The following is a 21184-nucleotide window of genomic DNA, read 5'->3' as shown; positions in this document are numbered from 1 at the left end:
ATTTTTAAAACCATCTATGGAAACTACTTTTATGTGCTCTAATGGCAGGTCAGACATGTTTAAAAAGCGGAATAACAGAAATTCAGGAAAAATTATCTGAGAGTCGGGAAGTGTTTCCATATTTGATGTTGAGGATTGCTCATCAGCTAACGATTACTAATTTTTATTTGTACGCAAGACGAAGAGTGATGAAAAATAACACATTTTTTGCTACTACATAATATTTTTCAGTCATTTATATGAATATAATGTAATAAAAGGGAGGAGTTTGGGAACCATTAGTGAAATTGCCTGCGTAACGGATATAGTGAACTCCCGGTTATAGTGAACCGAAATTTCGGTATCTTGAAGGTTCACTATAGCGGGGTTTGACTGTATATACATAAAATGATTTAAAAAAATTTATAACTGCAATTACTTTATTCAATTAATAAATGAGTTGAAATTTAAGAAAATGAAGGAGAAAAAAAATTAAGATTTTCCCTACAAGAGCTAGTTCAGATAAAAAAAAATTATATGCTATAAAAAAAAATTCGTTAACAATGATAATTAATAAAATAATAAAAAAAAATGATAATTAATCTTTTCTCAAAAAAAAGATTTTTTTTTTTTTGAAGAAAGACGGGGGAAAAAACATCATTGATCACTTCTTTAAAAGAAAAAGATCTTCAATAACATAAATTTTAATAATATATTAAAATTCCTCATATTTAACTGATTTGCATTTTAATGATTTATATTTAAAATCAACTAAGATATAGTTTGTTTAAAATTTGTCAAGATGACATTATTATTTAACAACAATTAATTTTATCAACTACATACAAAAAAACAAAAGATTCATAAGTCATGCATAAAAATGAAGCTAAAAATATTTACCCTAAACCCTCCAAAGTAGGTGCGGGAAAATCCAAATATAAACTATCAGGATTTCTTAAATATGGACGATCAACATGAATTGAGTTACACATTTGAGTGCCAGCAATCTGAATAATTTTACTGATATTACTCTGATTTATATAACCATAAAGTGGATACTCTGACACAGGCTTTTGTTCAGGTGTGCTAACAGATGATGTAGTGCTCAGAGATGAAGAATTTATGGTCACACTCTTTTCAATATTTTCTAATAAACTCACAAAAAATTCATACTTTTGTCCTAAAAATAAATTGCATAATTAAACCTAAGTTTCAAAAAACGAAAGCACAAAGTCAAAATTTACAATAAATATATATAATAGTACTAAAAATTACACAGAAGTGTCAATGCTAAAACTGAATATCATCGTCTATGCAAAATCCAGGATAATGATAAATAAAACTTATAGCAGATCCTCCAATAGGGAAGTGCGAATCAAAAAGCACTTTTCACCCAAACCACTGTTAGTTTAATGTCTTATTTACTTCGTTATTTGCTTCATCACTTTTTTTTGGTATTTTGCATTGATAATGTTCCAGTGTAGCTAGTTTGTATGTTATTTTAACAACTGAAATATAATGATTTAAAATTTTCAATGCTGTGCTTTTATCGTTTAAAACCATCTTCATAAAGAAATATTTTTTTTAAAAAAATATGAGTAGTTAAAATTACATAGAAGCTTTAAGCTAAAACTGAACATCACCATCATGTGAAATACAGTAAAATGATAAAGAAAAAAAATTATAAATAAAACTAATAGTGGATCCTCCAATAAAAAAATGGAGTTAAAAAGCATGAGAGAAATCTTTTCCCCAGACCCACTGTTACTTTTATATCTTATTTACTTCATTAGTTACTTCATCGCCAGCTTTTTGTATTTTGCATTGGTAAGGTTCCAATGTAACATTCAAGTTTGTATGTTATTTTAACAACTGAAATATATTGATTTGAAATTTTTTATGCTGTGCTTTTATCTTTTAAAATTATCTTCATAAAATTTTATTCTTTTTAATAAAAATATGAGTTTACAGGTAATGAAATACATTAAAAATGGAAAAAATACTCTAAAATTTATATGTTTAGATTTAAAAACATGCAATATACAATGAATATCTTACCATAAATGCGTAAACTAACTAGAGTTCCATCTGAGATGACATATGATGCATCAAGGGGATCATCACTTTTAAAAGCCCAATTGTGAAAGTTTGCAGATAATATTTCATCAGTCACCTTTGGAGGCTGAAAAAATAAGAAATACTAATCTTATTTTCTTTTCATATAAATAAATATTAAAACGAAATAAGGCTATAATACATGGAAATAATAATTACAAAATATTTATACAAAAACACAAATCAGAACATAATAAAATTAAAACCATTTTTCGTGCTAGGCATTACAAACACAGTTTTACACTTGTTGTTGCATCGATTGTGATGTTTGTTTTTGTTTGTCTTTCTGTTTTGTTGATGTTTTTGTTTTTTTTCCCTTTTAATGTAACAGGTTCTAAACTGAATTTTCTGCCAAAGTTTACATTTTTTTTAAAAAATATATAATGAAATGAAATGTATTTTTAACTTCATGAAAGTCAAAAAGGATTTTTATTAAAATTTTCATAAATTTTCAATATTTCTTGAATACATTAATACATCGATAAAACACAAAGTATAAGATTTCTGATATCAAAATTTAAAATTTTATTTTTTGAAGTCATGTCTCATTTTAAATATTAGAAATATGCATAAATCTAACTTATTCAGATCATTTTTTTTGAAAAATTAATTTATTTAATCATAGAGTAACAAAGCTTTAATAACTCTAATTAACTGTAATATAATTTAATTTTTTCTAAAGCACTGATAGAAGAAAAAAAATTTTTTTTACACTTATAGTTATATCAACTGTGTGAATCTTTTATCTTTTTCTCTTTTTTTTTTTTTGAGGGCATTGTAGATATGAATAGAGTGCAACAAATAATGTAAAATTTCGATTGTATACTACTTTATATAGGGTTAAAAATATTTTCTCAAGCTTAATTGACTCGTACAATATACAAGTTTGCAGAATTAATTCGTGAGACTTCTATCTCATAAGATTTGTAAATTATTAAGTTTTTAGTAAAAAACACATTGCAGGTATCAAAACAATTTGATGAAAAATAATTATTTGGGTACCATGTACCAAAGTTTTAAATACCACCAAATATTTTCTTCACATTTAGTTATTGCGTTTATTCTTTAAAAAGTATGTCATCTGTCATAGCTCAGTAAATTTCGCATTACTTTCAGAATACCCTGTTAATTAGATACATGAACTAAATATTTCGATACATAACATTTTCAACTATATTGAATGCCTATCAAAATTTAAAAATTATATTTCAATTAATCCACAAGTTTTTCAATAAGATTGACATAATGATACAAAACTTTTCTATTAAAAAATTTAATTTTGCCGTAATAAATTTATCAGTAAAATTTCTGACTCTTCTGACTAAGGCTAATAGAGGAAAATTTAAAAAAACATCAATAATCATTAATAAATAATGCACTGAGAGGATATAAAGTAAAGACATTTTGAAAAAATTAAGTATAGTTATAAAAAAAAAACACCTACCAAACTACCTACAGGATGTAAAACTATTTTATTCAAACAAATAGGACTGCTCTGAACTCCCTGCACTCGAACCAGCGATGCAACTTCTAAATTAAGACACTTTTTCAACTCTCTTGGAACAACTATCAAATTTCTAGAATAAAATAAACTCAAAGGCAAATTGAACTCATCCTCTTCAGAAGATTTCACAACCATAACTGTGACTGTCACAGAATTGAAAGGGGGTGGCCGTTCCTCCGCCGTAGGTATCACACTAGATTTACTTCTTTTCTTCTCTAAAGGCTTACTGGGCTCACTGGAAGGTCCATCTTTAGCATCTTTAGACAACTTCTGTTGAGCACCTTTGCTCTTATCTTTCCTGCTCTCGGGAGAAGGATACTTTTGCAAAATGGCGACAAAGCAAGGAGGGATTTCTTCGTCATTACCGCAGAGTTCAATGTAGGTAGAGGCACAGATAAAAACCGTCGTAGCTCGAACAGCAATGGGCAGCACCTGAGAATCGGATCTTTTATATGGTATCACTCGCAGAACTCCTTCAAGATTCAGTGACTCAAAATCTTCTTCAGACCTTTCTGTTTTTTCTTCAATAGGAGACGAAAAAAAAGAAGAAAAAAGTGAAAGAGCTCTTACAGCAGCGGAAAGGTTCTTAGTTTCAAAGTCATAAGAATTGGTATCACTGTTACCATTCTCTCTGGTAGGATCAAAGTAGTGTGATTTAGGAGTGGAATATTTGCTTTTACGAAGATGCATGAATTGAGAATAAGGAGATGACTTTCTAGTGGACTTTTCAGATTCAGGCGATTTTAGAAACTCAGTGGACTTTCTTTCCTTAGGTACAATATGTAACTCTGTGAATTCTGCTAACAAAAGCGGCTGAGATAAAGGATTGGTTTGAGCTAAAATATATAAAAATATGTTAAATTTTTAAAAATAATAATATAAAAGTTTAAAAAAAAATATTTTAATTTGTGAATAAAATAAATGCTAATTAATGTAATAAAACAACTCAAACTACTTTGGATACCTAATATTCGTAAATTGATTAAATGATAAATGTTGCTAAATATTACAAAACAATTTAAGTGTGAAACTGTTAAGTGTATAAGTTATTAAAAAAATAAATTATAACAATTTTACAAATGTTATATTTTAAAAATAATATCATATAATTTAAACAAAAATATTTAAGTTGTGAATAAAATAAATGCTAATCAATGTTATAAAACAACTCAAATTACTTTGGATATAATGTAGTTAAAGTGTTTAAGCAATAAATATTGTTAAATACTACAAAATAACTTACGTGTAAAACTGTTATGTGTATAAGTTATTAAAAAAACAAATGATGACAATTTTACAAATGTTAGATTTTAAAAATAATATTGTATAATTTTAACAAAAATATTTAAGTTGTAAACGTGACAAATGCTAATCAATGTCATAAAACAACTGAAATTAATTTGGATAATGTTAGTAAATTGTTTTAATAATAAATGTTGTTAAATATTACAAAAAAAAAACACTTAAGTGCAATTTTGTTATGTGTATAAGTTATTAACTAAATAAATGCTTACAATGTTACAAAACTACTTACTTTATTTTTAATGTTATTTGTAAGTTATTTAGAAAGTAAATGTTTCAAAACAACTGAAGGAATTTTGTATTATATTTAGACTTCTTCAATTAAAAAAAAAGCATCTTGCAATGTTTGAAAAATGTTGATCAAACAGACTCTTAAGTAAGAGAATGTAAATCTATTAAAAAAACTGTAAATTATTTGCCATAATGTAGCATCTAAATTTGAATATTTAAATTGAAATAATAAGTTAAATATTTTTAAAATTTTTTAATAGTTAAATATTTTTCAAAATGAAAGAATGGAAATTATGTAAGAATATACATTTCAATTTAAAATGTGTACAAATAATATATTATTACAATGAAGAAAATACCATGCTTATTTTAATACATTTGTCAGGAAATGTATTCCTATTTACAATTTTGCAATATCTACTATTAATATTTATTAAAAATAAAGAAGTTGAAGAAAAAGAAAATTAGTCAATTGAATAACTATTATCCAAATTTTTACATTCTTATTGAAAACATCATATTAAAAAAACATTTTTAAAATTCACACTCATTACAATTTGGCTAAATTTCAACTGATTCAACTGATGTTTATTTTTTTTAAATCTACAAGGCCAGAAAAAAAAGGAATATAAATGCATTTAATTTCATCCCAGATTTATTGTAGCATTTAAATTCTAAATTCTTCAAATTTTAACTAAAAATAATTGCTTTAAATTAACTGCAAAAATGGTAAAATGTACATAACATAAATTGGAATATGTTGCTTTCTTTAAAAACGTTACGTTAAAAAAAAATTATTATCTTGTGCAGATAGTACTTCAAGCACTAGAAATTAGTTTTATGACTTGAAACACATCAATTTTAGCAGGAAAATTGCTCTCAATATTGTTTTCTGGACTAGCTTTAAAATTGAGTAAAAAGAATGTTTGAATTTTTGTATTTATAGTTATCAGAAGTTTGTAGAAAACTTAACTTGAAAGGCATCTCTAATATTCAAACTTGTGACTAATTTAGTTTTTGACTTACAATCTGTTCAAATGATATACAATTATACAAATTTCTAATATTTAAAAATAAATTTTAAAAAAATTATGCTTATTTGGTACTAAAATTCAGGTACATTCATAAAAAATAAAATCTTACCAATTTTAACAAATATAGAAGTGTTATTCACCCATATTGGGAAAACCTGGCCTTTCCAAACAATACGAATCTGATTCATCAAATCTCTTTCAATAATCTTTGCATTTAATTCCTATGAAAGTGATAAAAAATTATGAGTTTTTGATGACTCATTCAAAACCTAAACTTTATATAAATAAGATGTGGTAACATACATAAAGCAACATATGCATACGGATACATTGCTTTAACATTATACGTTTTCGTACATCCTCACTATTTAAATTTTAAAAATGCATTATCAAACTTGTTTTAGTAAAAATACAGAATACTTTTCACCCACCAATATTTCCCAATCATCTGCAGTCAATGGCTCTATCATAACTTCTTGAACATTAGAAGGGCATGTGTTTAATGGTTGAAGAAATACCTAAAATTATTGAAAAAAGAACTTAGTATCACAACAAAATAACTAATATTAATGAGCAGGGCAAAATTTTTATGCTATTTAACATATGTGCATACAATGTGATTTAACTTTTAATATTTTATTCAGAAGAGACCACTGACGTTCAAAATTGCAAAAACTGCAATTTTAAAAGCCAAATATTGGCTTTTTTTTTTGTAAAATTACCTATACATTAATTCTGATAAAACTGAAACAAATAATCAATTCACTTCCAAACTCTTAAACATTACTGAGAAACATTTGCAGATAATTCTAAATGTTATGAAAAATCAACAGAAAATCTTTTGCGATATTTTTTATGCCTCAGTTAATATTTGTATATTTAATAGTATTATTTTTTGAAATTATGCCAACAAAAAAAACATGGTATACAGAAACAATTTCTTCCTATCTATCTTAACTCTTAGTGTGGATACATCTGAAGTGTTGAGAAAGAAAATAAGATCTTACATTATACAATAATACCTTGTTGACAATAGGGTGTCTAAAAAGATTGGTTTCAATACCGATTTTTATAGCCTGTTTAATCTTGCTAAATAAATAATGAAAAGACAGAGAAAAATGTATTTATATTAATCCATTTTAACAAGAACACTTGTTTCAAAGTTTTGAATGAATCAAAATATAATAATCTATACCATTACGATATTATTTTATTTTCACTTTTATGAATTTTATTATTGGTGGAATAGTAGCATAAACATTTTGGAGCAGAAAAAATGGATTTGAAGCAAATAAATTTGATTTTTGGAGCAGATTGGAGCAAAAACTCTCTTGATTCAAGGAAGCATAGTGTTTGCAAAATTATATTTTTGAGCATAATTGAGAATGTAAATTACTATTTTATATCATATTTCACAGAGCTTGGAAAAATGCATAATTGATTAAGAAAAGTATAATAGAAATGCAACAAAGAATTACTCTTTTATAATTTATTTTTGCAAGCGTTTATCTAATTTAAATAAATATGCATTTTAAATAATTAGAGAAGAGAAATAAGCCAATATTTGAAACTAAATAAAATTCCCATTTTAAACTTATTTACCACCACCAATAAGAAAAACATATTATCATTAATAATATATAAGATTATTAATCCAGAGATAATTCTAGGTGGCGAGCCGCATCGCCCTGATTGCCTTTTTTTGTTCATTTCTACATGGTTTTGTAAATTACGATATCTTTAATAGGATGGTATTATTTGAATTTCAGTAATCACTTCTTTAATTGCAGGATTCCCTCAATTATATGCTCATAAATCCATTTCTTTTTCCAATCGTTTTTCTTATATATATTTTATATGGTTTCTCACATTTTCATATTTTTAATTACTTATGACACACAATGTTATTAACTCAATCGAACTTTGCATTTCAATAATGACTATTTGTTAAGGATTTGTTTGAAATCCACTTTTTGACATGCCTGATTTCATTGTCATTTTTGGCCATTTAAACATGTTATTCCAATTTCAAAATTTTAAACACTACATTATTAATACACAATAGTCAAATTCTGCATTTCTAGAGTCACATTCTATAAAAACAGGTCCTAAATGAAAATACTAATTCTATAGCTCTTTATCCATCGATCAATATGCACATTCACAATTTTTCTGGCTATTGATAGGAAAAACAAAAATTTCAAAACAAGAGTTTGTATAATTAAGGCTTTTAATTAGAAATGAAAAAACGCCTGCATCAAGTATAAGTAAAAGTGTAATTTAATATGATAGAAAAAAAATTAAAAAAAGATAGAAAAAGAGATTGATAAAAAAGATTTTAGTTCAAATGCATTTAAAGTTTAAATATAATTCCACTTACATAATCTATTAGCACACTATTTTTTTTTTCAGAGTTGGAGAATTACGTGTCCTAAGAGATGCGTCATAGCTTATTGTTCATGTTCTCCCAATGATTTTTTGTGTATTACAACGCTTAAGCGCAATTACTGAACAAATGAATTTTATTATTTTAGTAATAACATTTTGACATGCTCTAATCGATGGGGAGAAAAAACACCTAACTAAACATGTTAATCAAAATTTTGATGAAAAATGAAATTTTTAGCTGTTTTGGAGCAACAAACCTGATTTTTTCACACAATTGTGACACTAAATTGGGCCAAAGTCATGCTTTCTGTTCTATGAGTATTATTAAAGTTTTTGAGCAAATTTGGAAAAAATAGCATTTGGTGCAAAAGCTTTGTTTCGGAGTAGTTTGAGTAGCTATTCCAACCTTGCAAATTACTTTTGGAAATAAACAGAAAATTTTCAGAAAATATTATTGCCTATCCATTTCCCATCATTTCTGGATCAAATGTAATTAAATTAAAAAATATGAAAAAATGAAAAAAAAAACGGTTATAAAATCTGAAATAAATAAGACATTTTAATATGATATTACAACATATAAACTTTACACAAAATGTCACAGTTATTAAAATACACAAAATTTCATAAGAGAAAAAAGAAACAGAAAAAAATATACCTTTTCCTTCTCTTTAAGCTCTAATTTTTCAGCAAATTTAGCATTAATTAAAATATATGGATTTGGATCTATCATTAGCTTAGTAGGCAAGCAAGAAATATATGCTTCTTTATTTTCACCATAAAGAAGCTTGAAGGCTTTTATATCCTAAAGATAATAACACAAACAATATTAAAATAACAGAAAATTTCAAATTTATATTGGAATTAAATTAAAAATAAGTTTACAATGTTTTTTTTTCAAATGCCAATAATAATAAAATAAAATAAAGGTATAAATATTTGAGTGATTTGTTAAATAATATAGGTCTGGGTATAAAATTTAGTTTTTAGCATTATTTTGAAGCATGAATATTGATTCAACTTTAATAAACATGCAAATGAGTCTCAATTTTCATAGCTACCTTTTCATACAAATGTTAACTCCAGTCCTGTTTCTTCCTTTCATTTTTTTTTTTTTAAATTTTCCAAAATAAAGTTTTTTGATAAATTGCAAGGGAACACTTGATACTATTAGTAGAAAATTTTGTCAAAATATTTTTTTAAAAAATAAATAATAAAAAAAAAACTTATTTGACTCTTAAAAAAGCTAAAAAAAAAATTTTATAATATTCATTTGCATTTTGTTAATAGAATAGTTTTTAATAGTTTATTTTCATGCAATTTGAATGAGTATTAATGTTATGAAAATTAGTAAATGGCATAAATATTCCAGTCACTTATATTTTGTTGTTACCAACTTGGTATAATATGTCCATTTCGCTACATTTGTGTAGTATAATCATAGTGAATATTTAACTTTTAAGTTTAATTGAATATTAAACCACTAACTGAAAGAACTTCCAGTTTTTGCATCAACATAGCTATTTTTTAATTCACATAGTCAACATGTATGTCTATTTCAGTTTGTTATCTCAGCATCGTTAAAGCAACTGGCTTCTTCTCTTTCAATCAGTGGAACATTATCGTTCTGATATTTTCCCAAGTGAGTAAATTTCCCCTTTGAATGCTAAAGCAGAATTTTTTAAGCCGTTCCAAGATTAGGATATAGATTTTATATCTTTTATGGCTTTCCAGAATTAAATAGTACTGTAAATATTTTCAAGAAATATAATTATGACTTGCCAATAATTTTTAATTGGGGGCCCTCTATTATGTATGGGGACTTAAAAATAAACCAATGCATACAAAAATAAAACAAGAACCAATCACATAACTGTAAACAAAAGTTGAGGTAACCTGTAGGTAAAAGCAAAAGCAACGAAGAATATCATGGCAACCAGAAATGGGATTTCAGTAAAACTGACCGTAAATAATATCCAAAAGAAAGGGACCCCGAATTCTGTATCTCAACCATACATACATATTTTCGTAAAATATTTAAATATTTTCTTATTTTACCATTTTTTTGTGTTGATTTTTTAACATAATTTTGAAATTTCACAAATTATGCCTAAATTTTCACAAAATAGGTACCTTTCAAAAAAACCTAGACTGACCCCTGGTTATTATTAATTAAAAAAATAATATGTACAGTGGAAATCGGGTTTTGTGCTCCATTCCCGCCAAGAAAGGGATAAGTATATTAGAAAATTGCTTAATTGTGATAAATTGCTAGATTTCGGTTTTAATTGGCACAAAGAAGTGATATTCAGCTAGTTGATATTAAAGCAAGCTTGACTGATAAAAATATATTATTAAAATGAAAATTTTTAAATATAAAATACTAATTGTTCATCTGTTCACAAATAGTGATAGGCTGCAATATTAAAATATATAAAAAACAAGCATCATCAGTGCTGACATTAAAAAAAAAACAAAGGAAATATGCAGACGCCTACACTATTAACCAAGTTGCAATTAGAATTTAATTTGGATAGAATTTACCATAAAAAAAATATTACTGATGATATGTATCAAGACAATTATTTAATTTTTTTAAACGATTTTATTATTATGTGCTTACAAGGGCTATTGTGCCAATGAGTCTAGTGTAAAATTCAATGGGGAAAAAGTCTGAATTGACTTTCATAATAAATTCGTTAGTTCATGAATTTTAATATGAGAGGGAAATACATTTAATTGGAATTTAAAATATTATAAGATAAAAATCTAATACAAATTTCCCATTTTTTAACTCTCTAAGCATTAGTCTCGACTTTTACAAATTTTCCTTTGTAGATTTTCTAACATAAAAAGACTAGTTTTTTCTGGCTTAAAACTGGTTCAGAAAGAAAGAAATGCAAACCATGGTATTTTCAGCAAATTTTGCATCGGTGGCCTAAGCACGATTAAATTTTACATAGTATTTTAAACAAATATTAACATGTTATTTCCAAAAGAATTATAATAACTTTGTTAAACTTAAACTATCGTAAAATGCTTCACATATATTTAAGATTATAGAAAATTTAAATGCTCTACACTTACATATTTACAATTAGTTAACCAATCCTCAGGAATATAGACAAAGCATCCTTTTTTAGATGAGAATTTGACAGTAGCTGAAAAATTCATTTTCTTACATCGGTTCAACTTTTCTGAAAGAATAAAAATATGCAATGCACAAAATCAATATACAAATTTTCACATCTTTTACTTTAGCACAAAGGAGCATAACCAATAAAATGTAAGAGATCATAACATTTTACTAAATACATTTAAAAGGTTGGTCAAAACAATTCATTTTTAGGCATTAATATAAATAACAATAGCCTAACATAATTAAGTAATTATGTAACTAAAAGTAATACAACATATTTAGGCATTAATGCTACACAAAAGCCTACTTTCAAGACAGTTTTTAATGAACACTTTTCAACCATATCAACATTTTTATATCATGATTATGATAAGTTTGTGCTTGTCGTAAAAATGCTTTAACAGACACAAAAGAGCTTTTCAAATATATTTAATCATACAATTGAAGTATTTATGTCTGTGGTAAAATATTTTGATATTCTAAACTAAACTGAAAACAAAACAAAACAGAAAACTTTTAAATGCAAAAACGTAATTAGTAAATCACAAATTAAAAAAGAACAATTGTATAAAAATAAATAGAACTTATTTTCTAATAATTAACTTTTCATTACTCAATGAGATCGTATCACAATACTTACTTTCATCAAAAATACTAACAAAAAAACTCTAACACATAAAATTGACGTTTAAGCAAAAATAAATGTTAACACTAGCTTATGAACATTGGATTAAGTATTTAATAAATCAATTTCATATCTCATTACAATTTAGTGATTTAGAAAAATTTAATAAGAATGTAAATAAGAAAATGAAAACAACACAAGATAAAAGGCAAGTTTAGTTAAATTATTAAATCTTGGAAGAAAATATTTACGCTTTCACCTAAATTAAATACAATAGAAAGTACACAAATGGTATAGTAAAAGCGTCATTTTTACTGCATACAAATTTGGAGATGTAAATGAGTATTTGATTGGTGAGTTTTCCAAAGGTAAATATATTACACCAATCAGATCCTCAGTTATTCCTCTATTAATTCGTATCGTAATTCATTTAAGTATACACTTTTAGTTTAACTTATTTTATAATATAAGTATACTGACATAATTCAAGAAAACTTGATGAAAAGTATTTATATGTTTGAAAAGATATTTAAGTAAAAATTTATGAAGAAGGAACTTGAAAACTTTATGAAGATAGCAGAATTTTCTGAACCAATTCGCGATTGCAACGCTCGAGTACGCCGTCTAGCGGGAGCCTGTAAACGTCAGACATTAATTTATCACTTTTTCATTTAGTTCCATCAAAATCATTGACTGAATAAGACGCCATTTTTTAGCAGCAAATAAGAAACAAAATTTCCCTAAGGAAAAGGCCGAAGAACTTGAAAAAAATCCTCCAGAATATTAGTAAATCTTTCAGGAACAGAACACGCCAAACATTTGAAGAAAAATTCCTCGATAATTTTTAATTTCTATTATCAACAAACTTGCAACTGATGACTTCCGATTTCGGATACTGTTACAGATGTGTGTATTAAGGTAAAATGCATTTCTTCTGTCTTCAATTCATTACGAATTAAAGTGAAGTCAACATTGCTTTCGTCATNAAAGAAGGAACGTTGCAATGCTACGTGCTACATTAACGACGTCTCTAGAGTAACTGAATGACTTTTCATATAGAAATCGCAGGTATTAGTCTCATACAACAACGCCCCCTATAGTTCGTTGCGATCGCGAATTTGCAACACCATCTTCAGAAACCAAAACTTGCATGTGACCCAAATGCAAATAACTGAAAACTAATATTGAAAAATTTAGGCTTATCCAAACTTAAAACAAAATTTGAATTTGTAAAAAATAGATAAAAGTAAAAATGGTATAAAACAATAATTAAAGCACCTAAATAACTAAAGAGAAGGAAATTGATACCAAGTTGAATATTTTTCCAATAGATACCTCAAAGGTACATAACTTCAGATAAAACTTTTTCAAACAATTACTTTAAAATATTGGTTTATTTTAACGTGCAGACAATAAAATTTTCACATATAAACATAGGTAAAAAAAAAAAAACTTCACACAAAAATCACTTTTTAAATTTAATTTTACACTTGCATAGCATTTTTAAAATTTATTTAAAAAATTTAACTTTTATTTCAAATAAAGACTTTCTTTAAAATATGTTTCACCCCCTATGATACATTTTAGTAAATAAAACTGTACCAAAGCTCATACTTTTTCTGCTAACTGAAATTTCTGCAATTGCGTTCGAAACAACTGCTAACAGGCTGTCTGAGGAATTACTTTGTGCACCAAATTTCAATAGGGGGATAGATGATTCCTTTTTCTTCAGCAACGATGATCGCAAAAAAAAAACTCTTTGCTTTTTCACTTATCTATACTTTATTCAGTAAATTTATTTACTTTAAAAAAGAAAAAAAGTGTGCATTGTCTTACTAATTGTTAGTTGAATTTTTCTTACTATTTAATTTGTCTTATTAGCTAATTATTATCATTATTAATTTTATTATTATTATTAGATCAAAAAATAATCGTCAGATGGTGTGATGGTGTTTAGGCTAAGGAATACATTGAAGAAATATGAAAACTTCGTTTTGTCAGGATTACATAATCGTAAAATATCACTGACAATGAGTTGTTTTGTAATGGGTATTTGAATATTGTCAGCCATAAGTAGAATATTGGTTAAATTTCAAACAAATACGAAATAGAGATAAATGAAGGATGAAAATAGCTGGTTAAAGGAAACTAATAAAATTATGAGCAAGGTGATCATTAAAAGATTAGTAGAATGCGTATTGAAACACAATTACCCAACAGGCTCAGTTGTCCTTTCAGGATAAGATTGAGTGATTTGGTACCACGGAAATTTAAAATAAGGTAAAGTAATAAATAATCTTTAATTAAACTAAAAGAGTTTTTGGTGATAAAACTCAAATGACCCACACTATCTAACATAGAAACTTAACGTACTTAAAGTTGAAAAGAAACAATGTTCCAATTTATTCAGAAAAAGATTACATAAATAAAATAAAATAAAACTATAATCACAATAATGTCTAGTCATATAAGGAAATTACGACAGTTATTATATATAATTATTTTGTTTTATTTGTTACGTAGATACAGAGCTATAACTTCTACAAAATAGCTTTTGAAAGTAAACCATATATTTAAAAAAAAAAAAAAAATTTTAACGCATTGAACAGAAATGCGTGTCTAGATTTACTCATTGAGAATTTTTCTCGATCTCAAATAGGCAACACATTACAATTCGAATTATGAAAACTTAGCAAGTTTAGCAAACTACAATAATCAAGAGAAACAAAAAAAATTATAGTATAGAACAAAAGATTTACAAGACAAGTTTAATAAAAAAAAAATTATCATTTAATCGCCTGAAAAATTATTTATAGGAATAAGATTTAAAGACTAAAATGTTACAGTAAAATAAATTTTTATAGTAAGTATGTAAGTATATGAAATAATATATATATAATATATCACCACTGGCAACCACTAAATTTTGTGTCTTCGTCTGACGAATTAAATAAACTAGCAATGATGGCTGATAAAATTGCCGATGTGTCAAATTCAAATGAAATTCACTCTGCTACGGTAAGATCGACACTGCAGTCTGAAAACAAAATTGTTCGTTTATCTGACACTATAATTACCATGCAAACTCAAATTAATGAACTGAGTAAAAAACTAGATAAAGCATTGAGATTTCGTAGTCGTAGCCAAAACAGGGATGAATACAAAAGTCGGGATCGCTTTAACAGCAAAACACGGATGTGTTGGTATCACTTTCGATTTAGAGACAGGGCAAGAAAATGCATTCCTCCTTGTAGTTTTAAGCCGGAAAACTAGGATGCCAGACGTCGCTGGTGGCAGGCGTTTATGGCAAAGAAAATAAATGCCGCTTAATCATCTCTGAGAAGACATTAGGTCTTAAATTTCTTGTAGATACAGGTGCAGATATATCCGTCCTACCACCATCTGTTGCAGAACGTAAAAAACAAGAGTCAATTTTAAATTTAGTAGCTGCTAATGGATCCAAAATTCCTGTTTATGGAAAACGTTCTTTAACTGTTGACATAGGTTTACGTCGTCTTTTTAAATGGACTTTTACAGTAGCTGATGTTTCCAGACCTATTTTGGGAGCAGATTTTTTGTCAAATTACGATATACTTGTCGATTTAAAGCGAAAATGTTTGATTGACAGATTAACATCAGTTTCCACTAGAGGTAAAATAAAAACTGACAGTTTACCTAGTATAACTACTTTAAAATCTTCTTTTGAACTTGATAGCGTCATCAAAAAATACAATACCGTATTTGATGATATTGAATATACGCCAAACCAAACTCAAACTCACGATAACACTCATGTTATTGAGACTAAAGGACCTCCTGTGGCAGCTAAGGCTAGACGATTATCTGCTGACAAGCTAGAAGCAGCTAAAGCTGAATTTTCTGTTTTGGTCCAGAAAGGGATTTGCAGCCCTTCTAATAGTTGTTGGAGTAGTCCTCTACATTTAGTTAAAAAATCAGATGGATCTTGGAGACCTTGTGGGGATTTTCGGGCATTAANAGGATAGTCGCTGGGAGAGGTGCAGTCTCCACCTGGAAAATATGATCCCCATATTTTAGGTACGAAAGCGATGGAACTTTTTAATGTTATTTTCACTTTTTGAAGCTTTCGATATAATTGAAGATTTTTTTTCACCTAATAGGAAAATTTTGGCATACAATCATTAAATTTTTGTACTCTGTAAAAAAAATTATTCCAATAATCATTTATTTTTTTAATTAAATAAGAGTAAAAAAAAACTTTAAATTGTAAGGTGTACAAATCAATACATCATTTCAAACCATGAATATTAAATGATAAGATACGAAATTTGAGCAAAATCGCTCGAATAGATTCTGAATTACAGAATTTTTAAAAATTTGTACATTTGAAATTTGATTTGCCTAGAACTATTCTAATTTCGTTTAAATTTTGTATTTCATCATTCTAAATTACAAGTTTTAAAATTATATAAAAATATGTGTATCTTACAATGCAAAAAAATTTCAGCTATTATTAAGCAAAATAATAAAATATTTCAAATAATTATTAAAAATTATTTTTTGAATGGAAATATTTTCGCATGTATGAATTTTATAATTGTTTGAAAATATATTTTAATTGGCTTTGAAAGTTCTTGAGACATAGCGAAAGATTAAAAATGTTGCTTAAAATTTATAACTTTCTGTCGCTGTCCAGTCTAGGCTATTGGCATTATATTTTCCAGATATTTTTCCATCATATTTGAGGGTCAGAAATTGAAATCCGTCGAATAAAAATCATATTTATTTAAGGAAAGAACGTTTTTCTTATGTCAGATTCTGTAGCTTAAAATATCGTTTGCATTAATTAATACATTTATGGTCAGGTCCCCGAACTATGAAGATTGATTAAGAAAAAATCAAATCATTATAAAGCAAAGTTATTCAGGGTGTTCATTTTTTCCCCACACTGTACGAAGAGATACTAACAACAAGGTATAGACTAACTACGTCTTCTCTTAGAACATATAGTCTTTGTTATGGTATCAATATGAAAGGAAGAAATTAAATCAATTCTCCTAATTTAATATTAGGAGAATAGAATTTTTTACTAATCATTTTCTAATAATGCGTACTAGTTCGTAAAATAATATTAAGTGAAGTATTAAGCAGTCTAATTTAATATTAGGGGACTAGAATTTTTCACTAATCATTTTTTTAATAATGCGTACTAGTTCGTAAAATAATAATAATGCATTTTCACATCAGTAAAAAACTCATATTCACAGTGACCAAAAATTATGAAATACCTCAAAAAATAAGTGAGCATCAGATCAAAAATAGATATAAATATGAAATTTTTTTTCAAAAGATGCATTTATAATGATACCAATATGACCAATATTGTTAATAATGATACCAATATTAGCTCCCTCTCTACCCTCACTATCAGAAGGTTAGAAGAGGGGACAATTTCGAACTCTTTAGCATAGAAAATCTCATTTTTTTATTGCAGATTTGAATTTTCGTAAAAGTACCCAAATTAATTTATAGATTGTTACACTTTAGTTTATAGATGTCGCTATAATCGCAAAAAAATGTGGAGTAAAAAATTATTTAAAATAGAGATATATCGAGAAATATATGTTAGTTCGAAAAAATAAAACTAGAAGTGTTTAATCTATGTATTTATTTATTTTAAGTGGCAACAAAAACGCGGATATTTCTCTATCTAAATGGGCAACAGTTATATTCATCTATAATTATTCACTTTGTTAAGACTAGTTTAAGTAGTGTTGAATAGTTAGTTATACATAAAGTATCTAAAACAATTTTGTATTTTTATAGAAATAGAAGCTTGGTTATGAAGTAATAATTCGAATTCATTTTTTATCTTTTCTAAAATGTCTGTAAAAATTTTAAACATTAACGGAGCTAAGGTGGCGCATACTCTCATTCAATTATTGGTGACGAAGCTTGCTTTTTTGAGCAATTCGCGATCGCAACGTTTGAATAAGCCCTCTAGCGGGTAGTATATTTTCAGGCTATTATTTATTAAATTTTCATTTAGTTCTATCAGAATAATTGGCAGAGTAGGATGCCTTTTTTTAGCAGCAAATAAGAAGCAAAATTTCCCTAAGGAAAAGGCAGAAGAACTTGAAGAAAAAAAAACGACTCAGAACATTGATGAATCCTTCTGAAACAGAACGCACCTAACATTTGAAGAACAATTTCTCAGTAATTTTTACCTTTCTATTATCAACAAACTTCCAACTGGTAACTTCCGTTTTCGTGATCGCATACTGTTATCGATGCGTGTATTACGGTAAAATATTTTTTTTATTCAATTCATTACAAATTAAAGTGAAGTCAACATCGCTTACTTCATTCCAATGAATAAATCTGAGTTCAGAAAGTGCAGAACTGTAAAAGTTATAGAACAATAATAATAATAAATATTTCTAAATTTAATATTTCTCAAATCTAATATTCATAGTAAATATTTCTAAATTTATATAAATCGAAAAACAACAATAAGGAATCATCCGAATTACTTGAAATAGTGCAATTTGTATTGAATATCAATAATTTTTTTATCGTTTTCTTGCTAAGTATTTCGTAATTTTGAATAAATAATTTTGTAGTGTGTCTACCGCAACAAAAATACAATTCCAATTTACTAGTATATAAAACATCTAGACTCGATTCTATGACGGGGTACCTCTTCATAGATGAAAGTTGACATTGTCGTTAACAACTCTTCCTACATTGGTGACCCGGACGTGATGCGAACACGCCTAACTGGACAGTAACGCCCACTTCGATCCGAACTTGCCTACTTCAATTGATGATCCACATTGTACAGTTGACTTGCAACTTGTGACTGCGAAATTATTCACCTCCTCGCGCTGTTTCTACTCAGTCTCGATCACACACATAGAGCAACTTATTTACTCATTTACTCAACTGAAAATGGCAACACAGGAGCGACCACGACAGCGAACTTAATACAGCTCTCACAATCAGCATTTAAAAGTACGGTGATCTTAATACAGCTCTCTGGGCTTTTCACAAAACAACAATGAATCAACTAGTGGTATCCGTTCATCGAATTCCATCACAGATATGATTCTGGTCGGGGAGTACTGTAGTGTGTCTACCATTATAAAAATACAATTCCAATTCACTAGTATATAAGACATGTTAACTCTATTCTATGACGGGGTACCTCTTCATAGATGAAGGTTAACAACTCTCCCCACAATTTTAACTAGAATTTAGCTATTCTGTTTTTTAAGTTACATATTGAAATTCATATCGAGATCTTACAATTATGAAATTTGGTTGTGTGGTAAGTCATCTAAAAGTAATGAAGGGATTATCTTTGTATATATTATTTGAGAATAAAATTTTCAAACGAAGAATATTTCTTTGGAAATCTCCGGATTTATAAAGCAAGTAAGTGTTATGATTTTTATAATAAAAAATTTACTTGCAAATAATTTTTTTTTCCAATTTGGTGATAGTTCTCTACAGAATGGTTTTCTACGTCTGATTAAGAACTTTAGGATTTAAAAAAAAAGATAATATATGAAAGTTTTTTATTTCAATGTGAGGAATTTTCAAAATCATTTTTTTTATGGTAAGCATTCTTTATTTTACGTTTTTTAGTTTATAAATAATGATTTTTTTATTGAAACTTCAAATTTTTTGATAAAAATTGTTGTCAACAAACTTTTTTTGCAAAATTAAATTATATAACATTATGTGCTCCTGTATACTTTTTGCATAATTTTAATATTTGAAGTAATATGATACAGAAAAGTATGAAACTTAAATAGATTTTTCACACTAGATCATTAAATTTAGTAGAATGATTTCTCAGGCACTAGGTTTTGACTCTGACTCTAATAACAAGACTTTTTTACAAATATTTTCCAATGTGTTTTGGATGTTCCTTCTCTAAAAAAATATATTCCATTTTGTTTTCACTTGCATGCGAAAGAATATCATAAATTTTTCTTTTTTAAATTTCATAAGCCACAGTAAAAAATGAACATTACCATACTACACTGATAAAATCTCCAGTGCAATTGATAATCCAGTTGTTCTGCTAGCAGGAATACGTCTCAAATAACAACGCCCCTATAGGTCGTTGCGTTCGCGAATAGCATATCTCACTACTATATATAAAAATCTAACGATTGCGTCGCAGTTTTCCACTGTTTTCTGTGCATTATTTTTTGGTCGGATAATTACGTGGTAGTATCGACATTTCCCCATTCATTTCTATATTGTTTTGGTTGTCATCAGCATAAAACTACGCGATCGCAGCACTTGAATACGCCATCCAGAGGGTAGTATATTTTAGGGCTTTCATTTAATAAGTTTTCATTTACTTCTATCTGAATCATAGCTTCGGATCAACTTCAGGTATGTTTCCCAGGCAGTCGCCAATAGCCCATTGTGCAGCTCTAAGGCGACGTAAATAAAGTGCTTACCTACTTCTATCAGAAACATTGGCAGAGTAGGGCGCCATTTTTTTAGCAGCAAATAACAAGCAAAATTTCCCTGAGGAAAAGGTAGAAGAACTTGAAAAAAACAAAACGATCCAGAACAATGGTAAATCTTTCTGAAACAGAACATGCCCAACAGTTAAACAATTACTCAACAATTTTTACTTTTCTATAATCAACAAACTTGTAACCTATAATTTCCAATTTCGTGATCACATACTGTTTGTGTACTACGGTAAATATATCTATATATGTTTTTTTGTCTTCAATTCATTGCATATTCAAGTGAAGTCAACATTCGCGATCGCAACGCTCGAGTACGCCCTCTAGCGGATAGATATTTTCAGGCTTTTATTTATCAAGTTTTCATTTAGTTCTATCAGAATCATTAGC

At 27.3% G+C, this 21184-nt stretch overlaps 1 protein-coding gene across 2 annotated transcripts in view; it reads right to left on the bottom strand.

Moving 5' to 3' along the window:
- Positions 1 to 21184, bottom strand: part of LOC107454730 (peroxisomal ATPase PEX1) — a 64622-nt gene that overhangs the window by 26000 nt on the left and 17438 nt on the right. The window contains exons 1-8 of one of the 2 annotated variants that reach the window (XM_043042017.2): positions 12333 to 12522; positions 11641 to 11750; positions 9212 to 9358; positions 6597 to 6683; positions 6275 to 6386; positions 3539 to 4434; positions 2038 to 2161; positions 880 to 1159 (exon numbers count right to left, since the gene is read on the bottom strand). In XM_043042017.2, coding sequence (XP_042897951.1) covers positions 880 to 1159; positions 2038 to 2161; positions 3539 to 4434; positions 6275 to 6386; positions 6597 to 6683; positions 9212 to 9358; positions 11641 to 11727 — 1733 coding nt within the window. In that variant the 5' untranslated portion in view covers positions 11728 to 11750; positions 12333 to 12522. Of the gene's footprint in view, positions 1 to 879; positions 1160 to 2037; positions 2162 to 3538; positions 4435 to 6274; positions 6387 to 6596; positions 6684 to 9211; positions 9359 to 11640; positions 11751 to 12332; positions 12523 to 21184 lie in introns of those variants that run through there. The other variant, XM_071180187.1, reaches the window with a different exon arrangement.

This window comes from Parasteatoda tepidariorum, chromosome 4, assembly GCF_043381705.1.
Source record: "Parasteatoda tepidariorum isolate YZ-2023 chromosome 4, CAS_Ptep_4.0, whole genome shotgun sequence".
NCBI classification, from domain to species: domain Eukaryota; kingdom Metazoa; phylum Arthropoda; class Arachnida; order Araneae; family Theridiidae; genus Parasteatoda; species Parasteatoda tepidariorum.
This window is presented reverse-complemented; position numbering and strand designations above follow the sequence as displayed.